The 18,619-nt window shown below is 42.9% G+C and overlaps 1 protein-coding gene across 3 annotated transcripts; it reads right to left on the bottom strand.

Moving 5' to 3' along the window:
- Positions 1-1,499: 1,499 nt before the first annotated feature.
- Positions 1,500-18,082, bottom strand: plat (plasminogen activator, tissue). Of its 3 annotated transcripts, none has more exons than XM_015973129.3 (15): positions 17,982-18,081; positions 12,859-12,961; positions 9,990-10,113; positions 9,707-9,841; positions 9,021-9,131; positions 5,883-6,057; positions 4,804-4,895; positions 4,547-4,721; positions 4,381-4,466; positions 4,233-4,298; positions 3,933-4,137; positions 2,789-2,925; positions 2,406-2,546; positions 2,137-2,285; positions 1,500-2,054 (listed from the first exon to the last, which is right to left on the bottom strand). In XM_015973129.3, the coding sequence occupies exons 2-15, from the start codon at positions 12,916-12,918 to the stop codon at positions 1,887-1,889; spliced, it is 1,824 nt and encodes a 607-aa protein (XP_015828615.1). In that variant the 5' UTR covers positions 12,919-12,961; positions 17,982-18,081; the 3' UTR covers positions 1,500-1,886. The 3 variants fall into 3 exon arrangements, with proteins under 3 accessions (XP_015828615.1, XP_015828616.1, XP_015828617.1); XM_015973130.3 differs by having other exon boundaries at positions 10,071-10,113; XM_015973131.3 differs by lacking the exon at positions 9,707-9,841 and having other exon boundaries at positions 10,071-10,113; positions 17,982-18,082.
- Between the last annotated feature and the right edge of the window lie 537 nt (positions 18,083-18,619).

Below are 18,619 nucleotides of genomic sequence, written 5' to 3'. Positions count from 1 at the left end.
TAAATATGCAAAAGAGTTTTTGTGGCGATGATTTAGTGTGGTTCCTTTTTGCTGACCAGCCTGCCTGAATGTTTCCTAAAGCTGCAACAGGAGAGCGTAAAACGTCAGACAACAACAAAAGGCGTTTATCTAGTTAGCTATCTATTATTCACTCAGGCAAACACTAAATTACTGTTATAGGATGACTAATGAAATTAGTCGTCATAAATCAGAATGAAAGATTTTCACTCAATGCTTTAAAATGCTTGTTTATTTCCCCACAAAAACAACAAACAACAAAAGCAGTTCCAGGTAGAAAATAACGTGTCAGAAAATTCTAAAGTTTTTGTGCAGAAACTTTCACAAGCCTTTAAAAACCAAACAACAGTCATTGAAAAGTTAGTATTTTATCAGGTGAGGCTTTTATTTATAAAATAAATTACAAAGCTATGATGCACAAAGTTAGTCGTCACACATCGTTTCAGCAGTTCAACGTTCAACTGAAGTTCATTTATTTAAAAAATGTCATAAAAAATTAATAATCACATATGTACAAGTGACAGCTGGGGTCAACCCGCGTGATTGTCGGAGAAAGCTTCTGATACAAAACCCATTCTCAGGTTTGTAAAACAGCGTGAGGATCTCCTCCGTCCTGCTTCCACGTCCGTTTACCAAAATAAAAAGGACATAAACCTGCAGAATCTGAACCAGCAGATTGGTTCTGGACTTCATCTTGGCCCGGATTTCTTTTCAAACCTCACTTTCCTCCTCCTCCGACGAGTTACTGTAAAATGCAACGGGATTGTTTTGGGTGAGGGAGGGTTCTGTTGGAGTAAACGTGTTGCTGATCTGTTACAGAACCCATGTCTAGTTACTTAGAGGCAACAAACCTCTGTAGGTATTCAAATGTAGAAATATGATATAGATGGCCATGGACGTAATTTTCAATTTAGAAGTGGGGGGGGGGATCTTTATAGTATACTCTAATGGGAAACAGGCTTCAACACAAACGGTTGTTTTCCGCTTCAATTCAATTCAATTCAAGTTTATTTATATAGCGCCAAATCACGACAAGAGTCGTCTCAAGACACTTCACATAATAAACATTCCAATTCACAGTTCATTAAGCCAATCAGAAATAATGTTTCCTATATAAGGAACCCAGCAAATTGCATCAAGTCACTGACTAGTGTCAGTGACTTGATGCAATCCTCATACTAAGCAAGCATGCAGCGACAGTGGAGAGGAAAACTCCCTTTTAACAGGAAGAAACCTCCAGAGAATCCTGGCTCAGTATAAGCAGCCATCCTCCACGACTCACTGGGGATGGAGAAGACAGAGCAGAGACACACACACACACACACACACACACACACACACACACACACACACACACACACACACACACACACACACACACACACACACACACACACACACACACACACACACACACACACACACACACACACACACACACACACACACACACACACACACACACACACACACACAAGACAAGTAATGTCTGGTCCTAGAGCTCAACCAGTGTCAATTTAAAATAGCGTAATGTTGTTTTTGGATGGTAAAAAGTGTAGGGCTCAAAACTTGACTTTGGAAAAAGTGGGGGGGACATGTCCCCCCTGTCCCCCCCAAAATTACGTCCATGTAGATGGCTCAGAAAAAGAGAACTAATTCTCTAAATCTGCTTTATTTATGGTTCATTCAAACCACTAAACTAACACTAAACCTCCAGCCTTCAGTCCTGCTGACTTCAAACCTCCATGGGTTTGGATCCAGATCCACAAGAAGAAGCAGCACTCGGGACAGCCGTCATGACAAACGCTGCTGTCCACCCACAGAGTTTGTGGGTCATCCGGGAACTTTTTTTTTTCATCTTTTTTATTTTAAAAAGGATTTGAAGTAATTTTGTTGTTGATCCAGTCAATGTAGTGTGTGACCTTTGTGTAAACCCCTGGTTTGTCCTTCTGTCCACACCCATCGCCCCAGCTGATCACGCCCATCAGAGTCATCCTGTCTTTGTGTCGACAGACTAAAGGGCCTCCGGAGTCACCCTGCAGGTGGAGACGAAGAAACAAAATTATAAATTCATCTTATATTTTATTTATATTTGATGGGAAAGTTAATCAGTCTCACCTTGCAGGCATCATCAAGCCCTCGAGTGTCACCTGCGCACAGCATGTTGGAGGTGACCGTGCGTCCAGACAGAACCTCGGGAACACAGCGCTCTCTGGGCCACAGGCGGACGTGTCCTCTTTTCACTCGCTCTGAGAACTCTGCAGAAACTGGAGAAAGTTTTACAAATTCAGCCTCTAAAATCTGCTCGACCTGTGCGAGTGTGTGCCCGTGCTGCCCTCTGCTGGTTCATAAACTAACAAAACTCCTGCATGCTAGTGCTGGCTTACATTCTGCATCTTTTCCATATCCAGAGATCTCGCACTCGGTCCAGTCGGGCAGCATCAGCCCACGCTCAGGCAGACACGCTGGAAGAACCTCTGGAGAGTTCACGGCACATATGCCAATGTCCGACTTCAGCTTTAAAATAACTGCAAGTGGAAAGTGACCACAGGAAAGTCAGTGTAATGCGCTGTGGGCTGAATAAAATACTTAATGAGCCTCCCCTGCCTGCTGGAGCTTTCCATATCACCACCGCTTTGTAAAAACATCCAAGTCTCTCATTACGTTTTTATTGTCAACTCAAACGTCTGCATCACTGAATCATCAAACCTCTTCAGAAAAGTTTTGTAAACTGCAATAAAAAAAAGAAAGAAATGAAAATCCTTCTCACCAATGTCGTTGTCGAAGGTTTCATTGTCAAACTTCTCATGAATCCAGTAGTTCTCAACACTGAAGATCTGCTCACTGCTTGAAGACTGGTTTCGAAACGTTCTTCCCAAAATCACTTGAAAATTTTCTGGTTTGTCACTGAAAAAGAAAAAAAAACTTCAGGACGTGTAGCACAAAACAAAACTGTGTGTGCGTCAGTGGGGGCTCATCCATAGGGGGCGCTACAGATCGCCTTCCCAGACAGAAAAAAATCTAAAAGTTTTTTTTTTAATCTACAATATATTTACATATTTTCACGATAAATGTGCAAGTTTTGCTTAATTGTATGTGCCTACATACTACAATCCGAATTGCTTACTAATAAATTTCACCAGTTGTCTCTCATTAAACAGTGAAATTTCTTCAATAGACTCACTAATAATACTTCTGGGGCACTAGAAAAAGCGCCCCTTAACTGCAGCCCAAAAGCCAATCATGTTTAGTTGCTAGGGAGAACTGGTGAATTTTTGGCCAATCAGCATCACTGAATTTATTGTCTCTGGGGCGCTGGCCGATAGTGTTCTTGCTACAGGAAATAGCTAGCTAGCACGCTGGGTGGATCTCCTTTTCCCCTCTCCCTCTGGATCCATCATTCACACACACTCACTGCTGGTTTTTGTAGATTTAGCTGAAACTGTAGCTGTTGTAGTAAAATGTGTTTGTCTGATTTTCTGTGATTATAATGTAAAAAAACAGGATATCTAATTCAATTCTATGTCGGGTTAGTGCCACCTACTGGTGACACCAAGTGTTACGCGTTGAGGTTTGCACGCTTTGAGCAACTTAATTCAGACACAGAGAGTAAAACCTCTAGCTGGAAAACAAACTAATGTTGAAATAAAATGTTAATAAGTACAAAAATGGACATTATGGACTACAGTTGCTCTCATGAATGTGTTTTGATTTTAATTTCCTTATTGTCTAATTCATCTGTAAATTAGTTAATGGACTGCTGATTTGGAGAAGGGAAATTAAATTGTGGTAATTTTACAACTGTTCATTTGAATGTTTACAACGTACCAAGTAGGAAATATTTTTCACACGTAGCCCCACCGAGAACAATTTTTACCACTGGTATGGATCTTTGCATAAAGGTGAGTTCCTACGTGATTTCGAAGCAGTGTGCTGCAGACAGGACCCAGCAGGAGCTGATGAGGACTCCTCCACAGCGATGGAAGTGCTTTCTGTGACGGGCATTGTAAAAACCGATGGCAGCCTGCCACGGCTGCTCCGCGATGTCACTGTCTCTGCCTCCAAACATGCGGAACGCTGGCCGATTCAGAGAGTTGTCAAAACGCTGGCCGCACGTCTCTGCAGGGGGGCAGATTGCAGGTTAAATACTTACTAAAAATGAAAACTGACGTAGAAGAACCTGTTTTGGGGGGTTTGAAGAGGCTCTGGAGTACCTTTGTTGTTGCTGTTAGTGGTGGGAGCACGTGGGCCGAGAGTGGAGATGACCGACGGACGTCTTGCTGGATGATGGAGAATTAAAGGTTATCCCCATTGCACTTTGGTATAGATCAACAATAGAGGCATGAAAATAAGGGAACTCACAGCATTTGGGAATGTCGCACAGTTCCCAGGTCAGAACCATGTTTTTGTAGGTGTGGCACCATGGAGCTGCATCACCATCTGGATTCCTGTTGGAAAACCCTGAGCTTTAAGTATCTTTCTGTCCATCAATGCCTTTTTTCACATATGAAACCACTGGCATCGGTACCTGCAGAAATTATGATTGCTGAGTCCCAGCTCCGCAGCATTTGATCTCCAAGCATTGTTGACCTTACGTCTGATAGCTGGAGAATCCCACGGGAGACAGAGAGCGCCGCTTTTGGTGACGGACGTTGTTCCTCTGTATGACTGACCAGAATCCACAACACACTCGGTGTTCCTAACTGTTAAAAACACACACAAAAGAAGTGTTTTATTAAGAGTGCTTCAGCTTCGGACCGAGTATATTTAGTTTTTCTTTTCTACCTTTTGGACATTTAGGTAAGGAACAGAAGTCCCACACAATCTCAGTGCCTTTATAGATGTAACACCAGGGAGAGCTGTCCCGGTCGGGATTCCTGAAGATCAAAATCAGAAGCTTCACAACTCAATCTGTTAGTCTGCACTAAAACAGATGTTCTCTAGGATTTATGATGAAAAACTAATTGGAAAAATAATTAATAACATTGTTAGACAGTGTGTGCTGTGCTACTTGACGTTTTATGTGTAAATATTTTACTATTTTCCATTTAGAAAATTAAGATTGTAAAACACGGCGGTGGTTGCATCATGGTTTGTTGCCTTCTTTTCTGGAAAAATAACTGATTAATTTCCAAACGTAAAAATATAACAAAATTAAATTTGACATTTTTTCAAAAGTCCAATTCAATTAAGTTTATTTAAATAGCGTCAAATCACAACACAAGTCATCTCAAGGCACTTTACAAGGTAAACACTCCAACTGAACCTGCTTATCAGTTCAGTTCATTATTCCAGTTAGTTACAAGTTTCCTATAGAAAACCCTCATTGTGTCAGAGTCTTTACAGCAATCTCCATACTAAGCAAGCATGTAGCGATAGCGGAGAGGAAAACTCCCTTTGAACAGGAAGAAACCTCCAGAGGATCCTAGCTCAGTGTGAGCAGCCGTCTGTCACGTCTCGCTGGTCATTAAAAGACCCAAATAGGGTGTTTTATATGAAACCCAATCAACAAAGCAGAGTTTGAAGCTTACATGTGCAGACAGAAACTTTAGGCTTATGTCTTGCTAAACGAAATCCTACGATAGACTTACAACAATGTGAACAACTCTAAATAACAAATCACCTAATTGTGTTAAAATAAAATGTGACAATCAATGAGGAAACACTTTGATGGATGAAATGGTCTCAAGACAGATTTTTGGATAAAACTTAAAAATAAATTTTGATTTGCAGAATCTCAACCACATCAGTCAAAAATTCAAACCAAATGTCTCCACACCAGACCTGCACCTTGTATCTCATGGTGTAACACTTGGACTAAACTTTACAGTTTAAGTTTTCTACATCCGTTCCCGTTGGCTAACCTGCAGAAGTTGTGATTCCCCAGCCCGAGGCTGCTGGCATCTGATTTTCGAGCCGTGAACCTTCTTCCTCTCAGAGACGTTGAGTTCCAGTTGATGCAGTCTGATCCCGTCTGGCTGATGCTCTGTGTGCCGCGGTAGCCTTCCCCCTTCCCCACAACACACTTCTCACTGGTATCTGTTGGAAAACCAGGACCTGGATTTAACACAAGCTGGACCATCCATCCATCTATTTTTATCCGTTTATCCGGGGTCGGGTCGCGGGGACAGCAGCCTAAGCAGAGAGGCCCGTACGCCTCTCTCCACAACCACATGGACCAGCTCCTCCGGGTCATCTCGAGGTGTTTCCTGGCCAGCTGAGAGACAAAGTTCCTTCAACCTCACCAGGGAGGCGTCCAGGAGGCATCCTGACCAGATGCCCGAGCCACCTCAACTGGCTCCTCTCGACGTGGAGGAGCAGCGGGTCTACTCCGAGCCCCTCCCAGATGGCCAAGCTTCTCACCTTATCTCTAAGGAAGAGCCCAGCCACCCAGCAGAGAAAACTAATTTCGGCCGCTTGTATCCGTGATCTCATTCTTACGGTCACTGCCCAAAACCGTGACCACAGGTGAGGGTAGGAACGTAGATCAACCGGTAAATGGCCTGTATTTGATATAGCACCTTCTAGAGTCCTGGAACCCCCCAAGGCACTTTACAACACAATCAGTCATTCACCCATTCACACACACATTCACACGCTGGTGGGGATGAGCTACGATGTAGCCACAGCTGCCCTGGGGCGCACTGACAGAGGCGAGGCTGCCGAGCACTGGCGCCACCGGTCCCTCCGACCACCACCAGCAGGCGACGTGGGTTAAGTGTCTTGCCCAAGGACACAACGACAGCGACAGACTGAGCGGGACTCGAACCTGCAACCTTCTGATTGCGGGGCGAGCGCTTAACTCCTGTGCCACCGTCGCCCCGTAAATTGAGAACTTTGCCTTTCAGCTCAGCTCTCTCTTCACCACGACAGACCGGTACAACTCCGGCATCACTGCAGACGCAGCACCAGTCCGCCTGTCGATTCCTTGCTCCAGCTTTCCCTCACTTGTGAACAAGACCCCGATACACTCAACCTCCTCCACTTGAGTCAGGACCTCATCCCTGACCCGGAGACAAGACGATGGTCTCGGATTTAGAGGAGCTGATTCTCATCCCAGCTGCTTCACACTCTCTGGGGCAAACTGATCCAGTGAAACCCGGAGATCATGGTCTGATGAAGCCAACAGGACCACGTGATATGCAAAACGCAGAGATCTGATCCTCAGGCCACTAAAACGGATCCCGTCAACGCCTTGGCTGCACCTGAAGTCCTGTCCATTAAAGTTATGAACAGAATCGGCGACAAAGGGTAGACACAAGCTGGACATCCTCCTAATATCTGATTTATTTAATGTATTTGGACACAGAGATGGCTAAATTATGAAAAGACTACTATATTTTTTATATGACAGCCAAAATTCCAACTTTTGTTTTAATTGAGTAGTTTTCCTATTAGTGGTTTGAAACTGTGACCAAAGACTAAATGGTTGTATTAACTGTTTTTTGCCTAAATCACTTGGATGTGACGGCTTTGCTTTGGATAATTATCCCAGGGTGGGGTGTCCCATTAAACCACAGAAACAAAAACATTCACATCCCAGAAAGTTTTTCCATGGTTCCGATTCTTTTTCTCTCCCTTCTTTAGACCACAACCTCATGACACCAGCTGCGGCGTCACACCGCCAGACTGTGACTTTATCGAGGGTCACAAACAAGTTTAAATAAATCCTGTCAAGCTGTGACTTTTATAGACGAGGCTGGATTTGCTGCTGCTCCAAAATAAAAAGGATATTCTAGTGTTATACCAAGTGTAACGGCCAGGTTGCAACTGTTACGCCTCAAAAAGCCTGACGAGATTTCATATCTGTTGTTTTGCACGTTTCTTGGACACTTTATTAGCTTTATTTGTTCAAAAAACACAGAAATGAGCAGATTTTAAAGGGAATTTATGGACTTTTGAATTTTTATGCTCGTGATTGCCCCCTCAGGCCAAAAGCGTAATGGCAGCTTCAATAGTAGGCTCGTGCACGAGGCGCGCATGCTGTACGTGCACACTCCTTAACGAAAATAACAGCTGAGACAGTCCTGTGTGTGTGTGTGTGTGTGTGTGTGTGTGTGTGTGTGTGTGTGTGTGTGTGTGTGTGTGTGTGTGTGTGTGTGTGTGTGTGTGTGTGTGTGTGTGTGTGTGTGTGTGTGTGTGTGGCCCGGAGGACAGAGGGCAGGAGAACACGCAGCTAATGAATTAAATAATGTGGTTCTGTAGCTTTCTCTTCAGCACAGCCGACAAAGGTTTATGATGGGTCAGTCCTCCTGCATGCTCAGATCATTCCCTTCCCTTGCTTGAAAAATTGTTCCAAAATGAAAGTTGAACCCACATCTTTTTTATCTGTGAATTCAATGCCGTTCGGCAAAACTCAAATAAAAATTTGGCCATCTTACTGTAAAAAATATACCATTAATGTAAAAAAAAAACTCTAAATAAACTATGTTCACATCCAGAATCAAACCCAGGTCTTCTGCATGAGAGTCAGACATCTTACAAGGTGAGCTACACTCTAGTAACATTCACAGTATCTGTAACATTTATATCCTTGATGACAGCTGAAACAACGTCAAACCAAAGAACGGTTGGGAGTGAAAATGGCTATTTTGTTGCTAATTAGCAGGAAATATCTAGAAGAAAGTTGTACAGAAAGTAGCTAAGGGTCCTCAGAAATGTAGCTAGCTTTGTCACTAGGCGTTAGGAACAGCGACAAAGTGGCACTGCCTCTCTCTCTGCTGCTAAAGCTACGGATAGCAAATGCTACGGGCGATGCCTGAGCGTGAACGCGCATGAAGCAGCCTGCTCGACCCGAGCATCTCTCTTTTTCTGTGATTTTACAGAAAAACAGGCAATCACAGTAAAAATGCCAGGGCTCATTCTACAGGACCAGGGCATTGCAGGAGAATGTATGAAGAAGACATTTATTATTTCTATACATGTTTTGGCTGTCACACTTCCATAATGCCCCTTTAATAATTCATCGGCTGTTTTATGATGACGCCTGCACTGGTACTTACTGATCTCACACTGAGCCCCGCTGAAGCCGGAGGGACACTGACAAATGTAGTCTGATGAGTAGACGGCCTCCTTACAGGTTCCTCCGTTGTAGCACTGAGACACGTAGCAGTCTGGAAAAAGACGACAAGAGTCGTTTGGTCAGCCACACGTCATCTACAGTAGGAGAATGACTGATGGGTCAAAGTCTGCGTGTGCGACGCCCCTAAACGTCACCACACTGTGGTCATCACTCAGAGGCAAGGATTTCCATCTGGTGCAGACATCTTTAGTTAAATTCACCGGTCCTTTAACTGTTTATTATTTTATTTTTTATGCTCAAGGAATAACAGCACCCCCTTCATTTCTAGTGGTGTTACAACAAAATGTGGTTGCTATTTGTATGACGGAGGGTAAATCGTGCTTCACAGAATCCGCCAATGAGGGTGAAAGTGCGCACGAGGGCTGGTCTGGCAGGAGTATTTCAAATAATCTCAGACTAAACTACACCCTCGGAGGATGCATGGAAAACCCAGCAGCTTTTCACTTGGATGCACTGAAATAGCAGGGATCCGAACACACGACCAATGAAAAATAATCATCTGACTGAAACTTAGAGGCAAAAAGAAAAAAGTTATAATGAAAGGCAGATGGGTCAGTGAGGGCCTCTGCTTGTGTTTCTGTGTTCCTTCATTCACATCACACTCACTGATGACGGGGACAACATGACAAACATCTCTTCCTCCTAAAGCACAACGACAAAACTCCACACGCTGACCCTTCCACCGCATCCACGTGTCACCAAAACTACGCACTGCCGACGTCTCGCTGTCCACACAACGTACTGAGAAAACACACAAACACAAGGAGGTGATAAAAACATGAACACGTTAGATTACAACATCAAGGATGAGCACAAACACATGAGAATTAACAGGCGGTGATGGTGGTAGTGGTGTTAGAGATGAGAACAGAAGAATGTCGAGGCTCACAGGATGCGTCAAACGAAGGTGAAGACTTCTTGAACTGAACAATCAAAAGCGTCCGTCTAGCTGGCGTCCTGTCAGGCTCACCTCTGTAAAAACGAGCTCCTCGCTTGACGCGGAGCAGCTCCACCTGCAACACGGTGCACGGGTTAGACACAAAAACCACCAGAACGATAGGAAACTGGTTTCAAACACTGACCGTGTAAAAGAAAAATGTTAAATTAAAATAATCGTAGAATTTTTACATTCCAACTGCCAGAAGACAAAACATGAGATTATATCTGTTTCCACCAGGACCGTTTTAGACGTGACACACTGAGCTTGATCAGCAATGGCACCCCCAAGGGGGGGCCAGGGCCACCCCTAAAAAATTGCTGCCCCCCCCAGTAAAATCCAGTGTTAATAAATCATAATAATGTTGACTAAAACCATAAATTGATCTTATTTATTCAAGACATAATTGTGAAACAAAATAAAAACAAAACAATTAATGAGTAAACAAATATCAGATTTTAATACATGCATATTTCTGCTGCTCATCCTTTAAGAACATTTTTATCTCCATAGTTTTTTTGAGCACAGCAACGGGTGAATTAAAGAATAAAACATTTTTAAATAAAATTTGAAATAACAAATGTATTTTTCTGAAATCTTTGTTTGTAAAATTTTAGTTAAATATTTGGAAACGTACAGTTTTTTTTTAAATTGAAAACAAATAAAGTAGCAATTGTTACAACCCCGGCATGTGTTGTAAAAATGTGAAGGAAGGGGGTAACGAACATGACAGTGGATTAAAAATGGGTTCAGTTGACATAAAAGGGTTTAAAACAGGTGAGCAAACAGATGGAGAGCATTATTAAAATAATGCAAAACGAAAAAATTCTCCATAAAGTTAACGGTTAAAGAGAACTTAACAATTAAAACACCTGGTTAAAACTTTGTTAAAAGTTTAACCAAAACTGAAGGTGTTTTAAAACACAACAAAGGTGATAAATGTCTAAAAACCAAAACAGAGGTAACTTTAAAGGGACTTTACGGACTTTTGAATTTTTATGCTCGTGATCGCCCCCTCAGGCCAAAAGCGTAACGGCAGCTTCAATAGTAGGCTCGTGCACGAGGCGCACATGCTGTACGTGCACACTCCTTAATGAAAATAACAGCTGAGACAGTCCCGTGTGTGTGTGTGTGTGTGTGTGTGTGTGTGTGTGTGTGTGTGTGTGTGTGTGTGTGTGTGTGTGTGTGTGTGTGTGTGTGTGTGTGTGTGCGCGCGTGGCCCGGAGGACAGAGGACAGGAGAACACGCAGCTAATTAATTAAATAATTTGGTTCTGTACCTTTCTCTTCAGCACAGCCGACTAAGGTTTATGATGGGTCAGTCCTCCTGCATGCTCAGATCATTCCCTTCCCTTGCTTGAAAAAAGTTGAACCCACATCTTTTTTATCTGTGAATTCAATGCCGTTCGGCGAGTCTCAAATAAAAATTTGGGCTTCTTACTGTGAAAAAATATACCATTAATGTAAAAAAGAAACTCTAAATGAACTATGTTCACATCCAGAATCAAACCCAGGTCTTCTGCATGAGAGTCAGACATCTTACAAGGTGAGCTACACTCTAGTAACATTCACAGTATCTGTAACATTTATATCTTTGATGACAGCTGAAACAACGTCAAACCAAAGAACGGTTCGGAGTGAAAATGGCTATTTTGTTGCTAATTTGCAGGAAATATCTAGAAGAAAGTTCTACAGAAAGTAGCTAAGGGTCCTCAGAAATGTAGCTAGCTTTGTCACTAGGCGTTAGGAACAGCGACAAAGTGGCACTGCCTCTCTCTCTGCTGCTAAAGCTACGGATAGCAAATGCTACGGGCGATGCCTGAGCGTGAACGCGCATGAAGCAGCCTGCTCGACCCGAGCATCTCTCTTTTTCTGTGATTTTACAGAAAAACAGGCAATCACAGTAAAAATGCCAGGGCTCATTCTACAGGACCAGGGCATTGCAGGAGAATGTATGAAGAAGACATTTATTATTTCTATACATGTTTTGGCTGTCACACTTCCATAATGCCCCTTTAAAACTGAGTCAACCAAGTTGACATCGCCCAAAGATCCCTATGGATCACTAAGAGCTTTAACCTTTAAAACTCATCAAGTCAAAGGGGTTTAAAACAAAACTAGGCCTGGAGGCCAGACGAAGCCCTGCACCGCTGCCTCCCAGACTGCTGAAGGCACAGCATTTTTATCCCAGGTGTAGGTCGTCGGAGGGATTTGTCTCAGCTGTGCTCTTCAGCAGCCTGGAAGAGAGGAGGAGGGTGGGGCGGTGTTGGGCTGATCACCGGGGCTGGGTGATCCTGGCTCCTGCACCTGAAGAGGCCAGGCTGGTGGCCATAACAGCAATGCAAAACATCGCCACAGGCTACACTCCTCCCATAGTTACCACAAGGACCAATTTGGTGTGCCACCCCAAAAATTTCTTTGGCCCCATCTGACCACCCCTATCAAAATTTTCTGGAGGCGCCACTGCTGATCAGATGAAATGAGTGGGCTCTCTGGATTAATATTGTTGTTTTTCTGCTATGTTTCACTATTAGTTTTCAGTAACTTAAAAAATTTTAAAATAAGATATTTAGTTAAGTTTTAACATAAATTATAAAGACTAAATCATTCAGTCACCATAAAAACACTGTGATGTGATATTTTTACCTCATCACCCACACCTGTTAGCCGGTAGCTATCACAGTTTAATATGAAATAACGACATTTGATTGAGCTGCATAAAAAGTCACATTCTTCAAAGTAAATGAACAGTTTCTGCAAAGTAGCATGAAGAAGCAAAACTGTATAATAAACAACGGTAAGGTAGGGGGTGCACTACTCACATTGGCCGCTAGGCTGCAGCAGAGAGCAGAAAAGACAAACAGCAGAAGCGAACTTGACATGTCTGCTCTGAGTGAATCTTCACCTCAAGAAGTCTCCAGGTCACTGAGAAGAAAAAAATAATATTAGAAACAGAATACTGAATTAGATAAGATAATAGGCATTAAGATTTTAAAACATATTAATGGATTTTCTCTCATTTCCTTTGCATGAATGAGCAGTGACACATTTGCAAGCTGGACTAACTGGTGCTTAATGATTTTCCTGCATTAAACTGCACACGCATCCACTGCTGCCTGAATGCAGGATGAAATATCAACACTGACGCTACACATTAGGAGCCATGAGAAGGGGTCTGTCACAACGAGGGGACTACATTTTTGTGTCTGATGTAGTATTGTTGTGGGTTAGTCATAAATATGTCATCAGCTGAAACAATTACAGGATAATAATCAAAACTGGTCATCTTTCCCCAGCTGAACAGCTTCCCTGCTCAGCTTCCTTTCTCTGTCGGTACAGTCGGCTCACTGCAGGAAAAGGCTGGAAACGGTGGAGTGCTTGTAGGAACGGGAAGCTCATGTCCAGCTTCTGTAGGTTGAGCTCATTGTTTTGAGTCACATGGAAGTCTAAACAACCTCACTGATTCATTTTAATATATTTCTTGACCACCCTGAATTCACTTCCCTTGTTACTTTACATTCCTCCAGCGGCAGAAACTATAGCCCGTCACTTTCTTGGGAATAAACAGGATGTTGGGGATCTTCTCTTGTATACAAATATTAGATGGTGATCACTAGGATGCAGTGGAAAGGAGGCAATGAGCCAGCAAAAGTATCAGAGTTTAAAAGTTAGAACTTAAAGAATTAACTTTTATTTCCACTTTTTAGGGAACTGAATTGTATATTTAGACCATTTTTCCGGTGTTGCAAAAGATTCTTGTCCTGCAGGAAAGAAATGAGGAGGAAGAGAATCTGCCGCTCTTCTGTCACGTGAGTAAACATGAGTCACTACAGATGATTAGGAGGAGGAGGAAAAGGGAAAAGCTGCACGTGATTTTAATCTGAGAAGTGGCGATTAAATCTAAAGAGGTTTTTTTTTTTTTGTATAAAGGGAACGGACATGCAGTGGTAACTATCCCAACTCGGGCCAGCTTCGAAGGTTTCTCCACACTGTCTCGTCCTTCTGTGACTCACCTTCTGTGGTCAGCTGAGATAATTGAATTTGTGATTTCACACACACACACACACACACACACACACACACACACACACACACACACACACACACACACACACACACACACACACACACACACACACACACACAGAGAGAGAAATGTACTACTCCTTTAATTTGTCATTTGGTCTGACAAACGTCCCCTTCCCTGGGTTTAACTGAAAAAGACACAAACTTACACGCCAACATGAGAAGGACGGGCCCGCTGACAACTGCTTTTGCCTTAGAGAAACAAAAACCCTGCAGTCTGGTGCTTTCACCCCTCCAACTGAGCCTCACTGGCTGGGTGACAAAACCAGACCAGTTTCTTCTTTGTTTCTTTTGTGCAGCTGCTCAGCCCCCCCCCCCCCCCCCTGCAGCCCTGTCAACTGAAAACATGTGTTTCCTGCTCAAATGCTGCCAGTGCACTCACTGTGCTTACATGCACATACATATCAGCACGTGTGCAGAAACACACACAAATCAGACAAGAACACATGCGCTTCCCTCCCATGTAAAGATCGCTATAAGGGGCCCTTCTAGGGCAGCATCTCTTCAGCAACCCAAGAGGTCTTCTTTTGCACAACCTTCAGTGCATCTAAGCAGAGGAATGCAAAAACTAAACAGGCACTGAACCTTTTGTTAATTATACAAAATCTAAACTTATCTGAAACTAAACATTTCTTTCCCAAATGTTTGGTTTTCTGCAACTAAATAATCAGCAATAAGACAGTTTCCAGGGAACAAACATCGTGGGTGTTTTCTTCTGAGATGAAACGTGTATTTTTAACTTGAGAAGAAGCTAAGCGACATGTAAATGTTACAGATGAAGAACAGTTGTGACCATTGGCGGTTTTAAACAGGGGCCCACAGGGGCCTGGGCCCCTATAGAACCGGCCCTGGCCCCTGTTATGGCCCCTGTGTTGAAGAGATCAGATTTTTTTCCCCGTGTTGCCTCGGAGACGGGAACTAATGCGCTGCAGCGTTTCAAACAGAGCCTTTAGAGCGCAGCACACTCTGTGGACACAACTGTTTACCCGGTGGATTTTTGAATAAAAGATTAAAAATAGTTTAAATGGGACCCAAAGAAATTCTTGAGGACGACTAACGGAAAAGACGCTGAGAGACGAATGCAAGCACTACAGTTTATTTTCCTGACATCAATGAATTTCCTTTTGGCAAAATTGTGCACAAGCACAAAATTTGTCATATGGCGACGACAAAAAAGAATTTTGATATTGCACTAATTTTTCCCTTTTTTTTCTTGCGCCCCCATGAAAAAATACTGGCCCCACTGTGGCCCCCCTGGAAAATTTGGCCTAGAACCGCCCCTGGTTGTGACCATGGACGTAATTTTGGGGTGGGGTGGGGGGGGGGGGGGTGGCACTTTTTCCAAAATCAAGTTTTGACCCCTGCACTTTTTACCATCCAAAAACAATATTACGCTTTATTAAATTGACACTGGTTGAGCTCTAGGACCAAGCGGAAAACAACCATTTGTGTTGAAGCCTGTTTCAATTTAGAGCATACTGTAAAGATCCCCCCCCCCCCCCCCGGTGTGTCCCCCCCCCCCCCACTTCTAAAGTGAAAATTACGTCCATGGGTGTGACACTGATCTGTGAACAGCTGAAACTCGTGTGTTTCGGCCTGTAAGTGGGTCACATATGACCGGATGGATCCAAAACAAGTTTGGTAATTTAGAGGCCATACTGTGAGTCATAATAGCAGGTTTGAAGATGAGGCACTTACGTTCAGCAAACAAGTGCAATTCACTGCAAGGCAAACACACACACACACACACACACACACACACACACACACACACACACACGCACACACACAGCGGTAATATCCCAGCTGGAAGTGAATGCCAGGAGTTGCGTGACATTTCTGTGTATTTTAGGAACTGCTCTTCCTCGGTGACCACAGCGTTTGACATTGCAGCGACGGTGATGTGAAAAGACGGGTAATCACGATGTTGTGTTGAGCTTTAGAAGGTGAGACATTCTTTTATTTGTGCCACAAAACTAAAATACCAAAGTGGGAAGGGTTTAGTGGTGCAGCAGCACAGTCGCACCTGGCTGACAAGTCAGAAAATAAAAGTCTGAACTGCAGTTGAAAGCATTTTTTAAAGTTTCTCTTCCTGTTTCTGCATCAGCGTTGGTGCAGTGCTCCTTCTGAAGTTTTAATTTTTGGTGTTTTGGAATAAACAAGCATGTTGATTTACATTTAAATACATCATGTCAGTATTTCTGGTTCATGACTGAGTCCTTTAAAATTATATCTAAGACCTTTACACAGGAACAACCGCACAGAAAGACAAATGCAAAGCAAAAAACACAAATTAGCTGTTCTAGCTTGCAGCCAATGATAAAACAACTTTTTTTTGTCTATTAAATAATTAGAGTTACTGAAAGTTCAAGGTGTACCAAACTCATTACAAGGCCTGTATTATAAAATATGCTTCATGTTGTCAAAGAAATTAATAGAAAAGGGAGGAAGTTACATCAAATATGCAGGAAAATGGTACATAAATGAGGTGCTGCACTGGTTTTAGTGGAGAAAATGGAAACATAAACAGGAATTCCTGTCCAATTTTCTTTGTTTGATTCTTAACTATAATTATAGTATTTCCATGTGTAATTTGCGGGTCTCCAGAGAACACAAATAGTAAATTTTGTCATCTTCAAAGTAAGTTTTAGACCTTTTGAGATGATATTCACCAGCACTTTCTGGTGATGTCATGGCGTTATTTGTCCTTTTCCCATCAGGGATTTTGGTCAGGCTTGGGTAAACCTGCAGGGCTCTACAGAAGCTCGCGTTGTTGCCTACCCCCCCCCCCCCCCCCCCCCCCCCCCCCCCCCCCGTGAGCAACAGCACCACAAACTCCTTTTCAGGAAGAAACACAAATATCAAGGAGTCGACATCGGGTGTAAACTGGGGTCGTAACGGTGCGTGAGACAGTTCCAGGAAACGAGTTGAAAGGATGGATAAATGGGGGATAAAACAAGAGAGAGGGAATCAAATTCCAAAGGTCAGCAGAAAGAAAATGAGCCACTCTGAGTCATCCCATCTCCCAGGATGGAAACAGATGGAGGCTTTTGTGTGGTGTAGAGTCAGTGTCAGGGTCACAGATGGAGATGCTGATCAAACATGAATGGAGTACCAGTTTCATGGAGGATGTCAGCGTTAGACCTTCTGTCCCTAATCCAGATGATCCTGATAAGAGTCTGGACATGATGAATCCGGTGTGAGCAGCTTTGCACACTCACCCTTAACACGCCTAATGATGGAGCCACAGAATGCCATGAGCGTTGCTTCACACCAACCACTAATTAAGTTCCTTAAAGGCGCTCAGGACTGTGAAGTCAGCAGCGGTGCAGGAATTTACTCTGCAGCAGGAAACTAATAGAACAGGTGAGGCAAATAAAAAAAAACCCGTTTCTCCTCCTCAGGACTGAATAATGCACACATTACAGTAAATAGAAGACAACATGGTGTTTTAGTTCAAATGTTGCTTTATGTTAAAAATAATAATTATCTAACTGAATCCACCTATCAAAACCATTCATTCTGCTGTGTTTTAATGTTTTTCTTTATTAATAAGAAAGTTGATGAACAGATAAAAAAGTAGACCAGCATCACGACAGAAGTGTGTGTGTGTGCGCTTATATGTCTCTGTGTGTCCCCGTGATGGACAGGAGACCTGTCCAGGGTGTCCTCCCGCCTCCCTGTGACTCTGGTGAGGACTTAGCAGTTTGTGGATATGAGGAAGAAAGTAAGATTGCTAATCTCAATTAATTCTGCTGCGTTTTAATTTTTTTTTCTTTATTAATAAGAAAGTTGCTGAACAGATAAAAAAGTAGACCAGCAGCACGACAGAAGTGTAAATGATAGATAATCTTCTTACCAGATGTGTCCTCCTGCAGGTTCTGTCAGGGTCCTTCCTTTGAGTTCAGGTTTTATCAGACCTCTCCGGTTCCCCCGGTGCCTGAGGGGGAGGGCTGAGGAGCTGTGACGTCAACGTGGGAGGATGATGGCTGTTGTGGGCGGGGCCTGGGAGGCACTCGGGCTCATCCTGAGGGGATTTTCCTAATCGAAAATAAGACCAGAAGTTTTTTCTTCTGAGAATTTATTAAAAAATATTTTCTCAGCATTACAGCAGCATCGTGAGGAGGAAGCGCTTTAACTTGTTCTTTAGAAAACTTTATTGTAAAACATTGCCTCAAAGCAGTAAGAGTTGTAACTTAGTCTATAATAATAATAATGATAAGTAATAATAATCATGTTAACATTTTTCACAAGGCCACTGTCTTTTTCCCTTCATTAACAGATTTTTTCCTGTTCAGTATATCTTTCAGAAAGACACGAGGAAGAAAATAAAATTGCTAATCTCAATAAATTCTCCGTCTTCAGTGGAAAAAAATCTAACATACACTTTAAATGTTAAAGAAAATAAAAAATAAAAATGGAATCACACAGAGGGCTACACGTTGCACCAGTGCCTCACAGCGAGAAGGTTGCTGGTTCGATTCCCACACAGATTCT

The sequence above is a fragment of the Nothobranchius furzeri genome, chromosome 17, assembly GCF_043380555.1.
Source record: "Nothobranchius furzeri strain GRZ-AD chromosome 17, NfurGRZ-RIMD1, whole genome shotgun sequence".
Lineage (NCBI taxonomy): Eukaryota > Metazoa > Chordata > Actinopteri > Cyprinodontiformes > Nothobranchiidae > Nothobranchius > Nothobranchius furzeri.
Note: the sequence above shows the minus strand (reverse complement) of the source record. Positions and strands in the feature narration are given on the sequence as shown.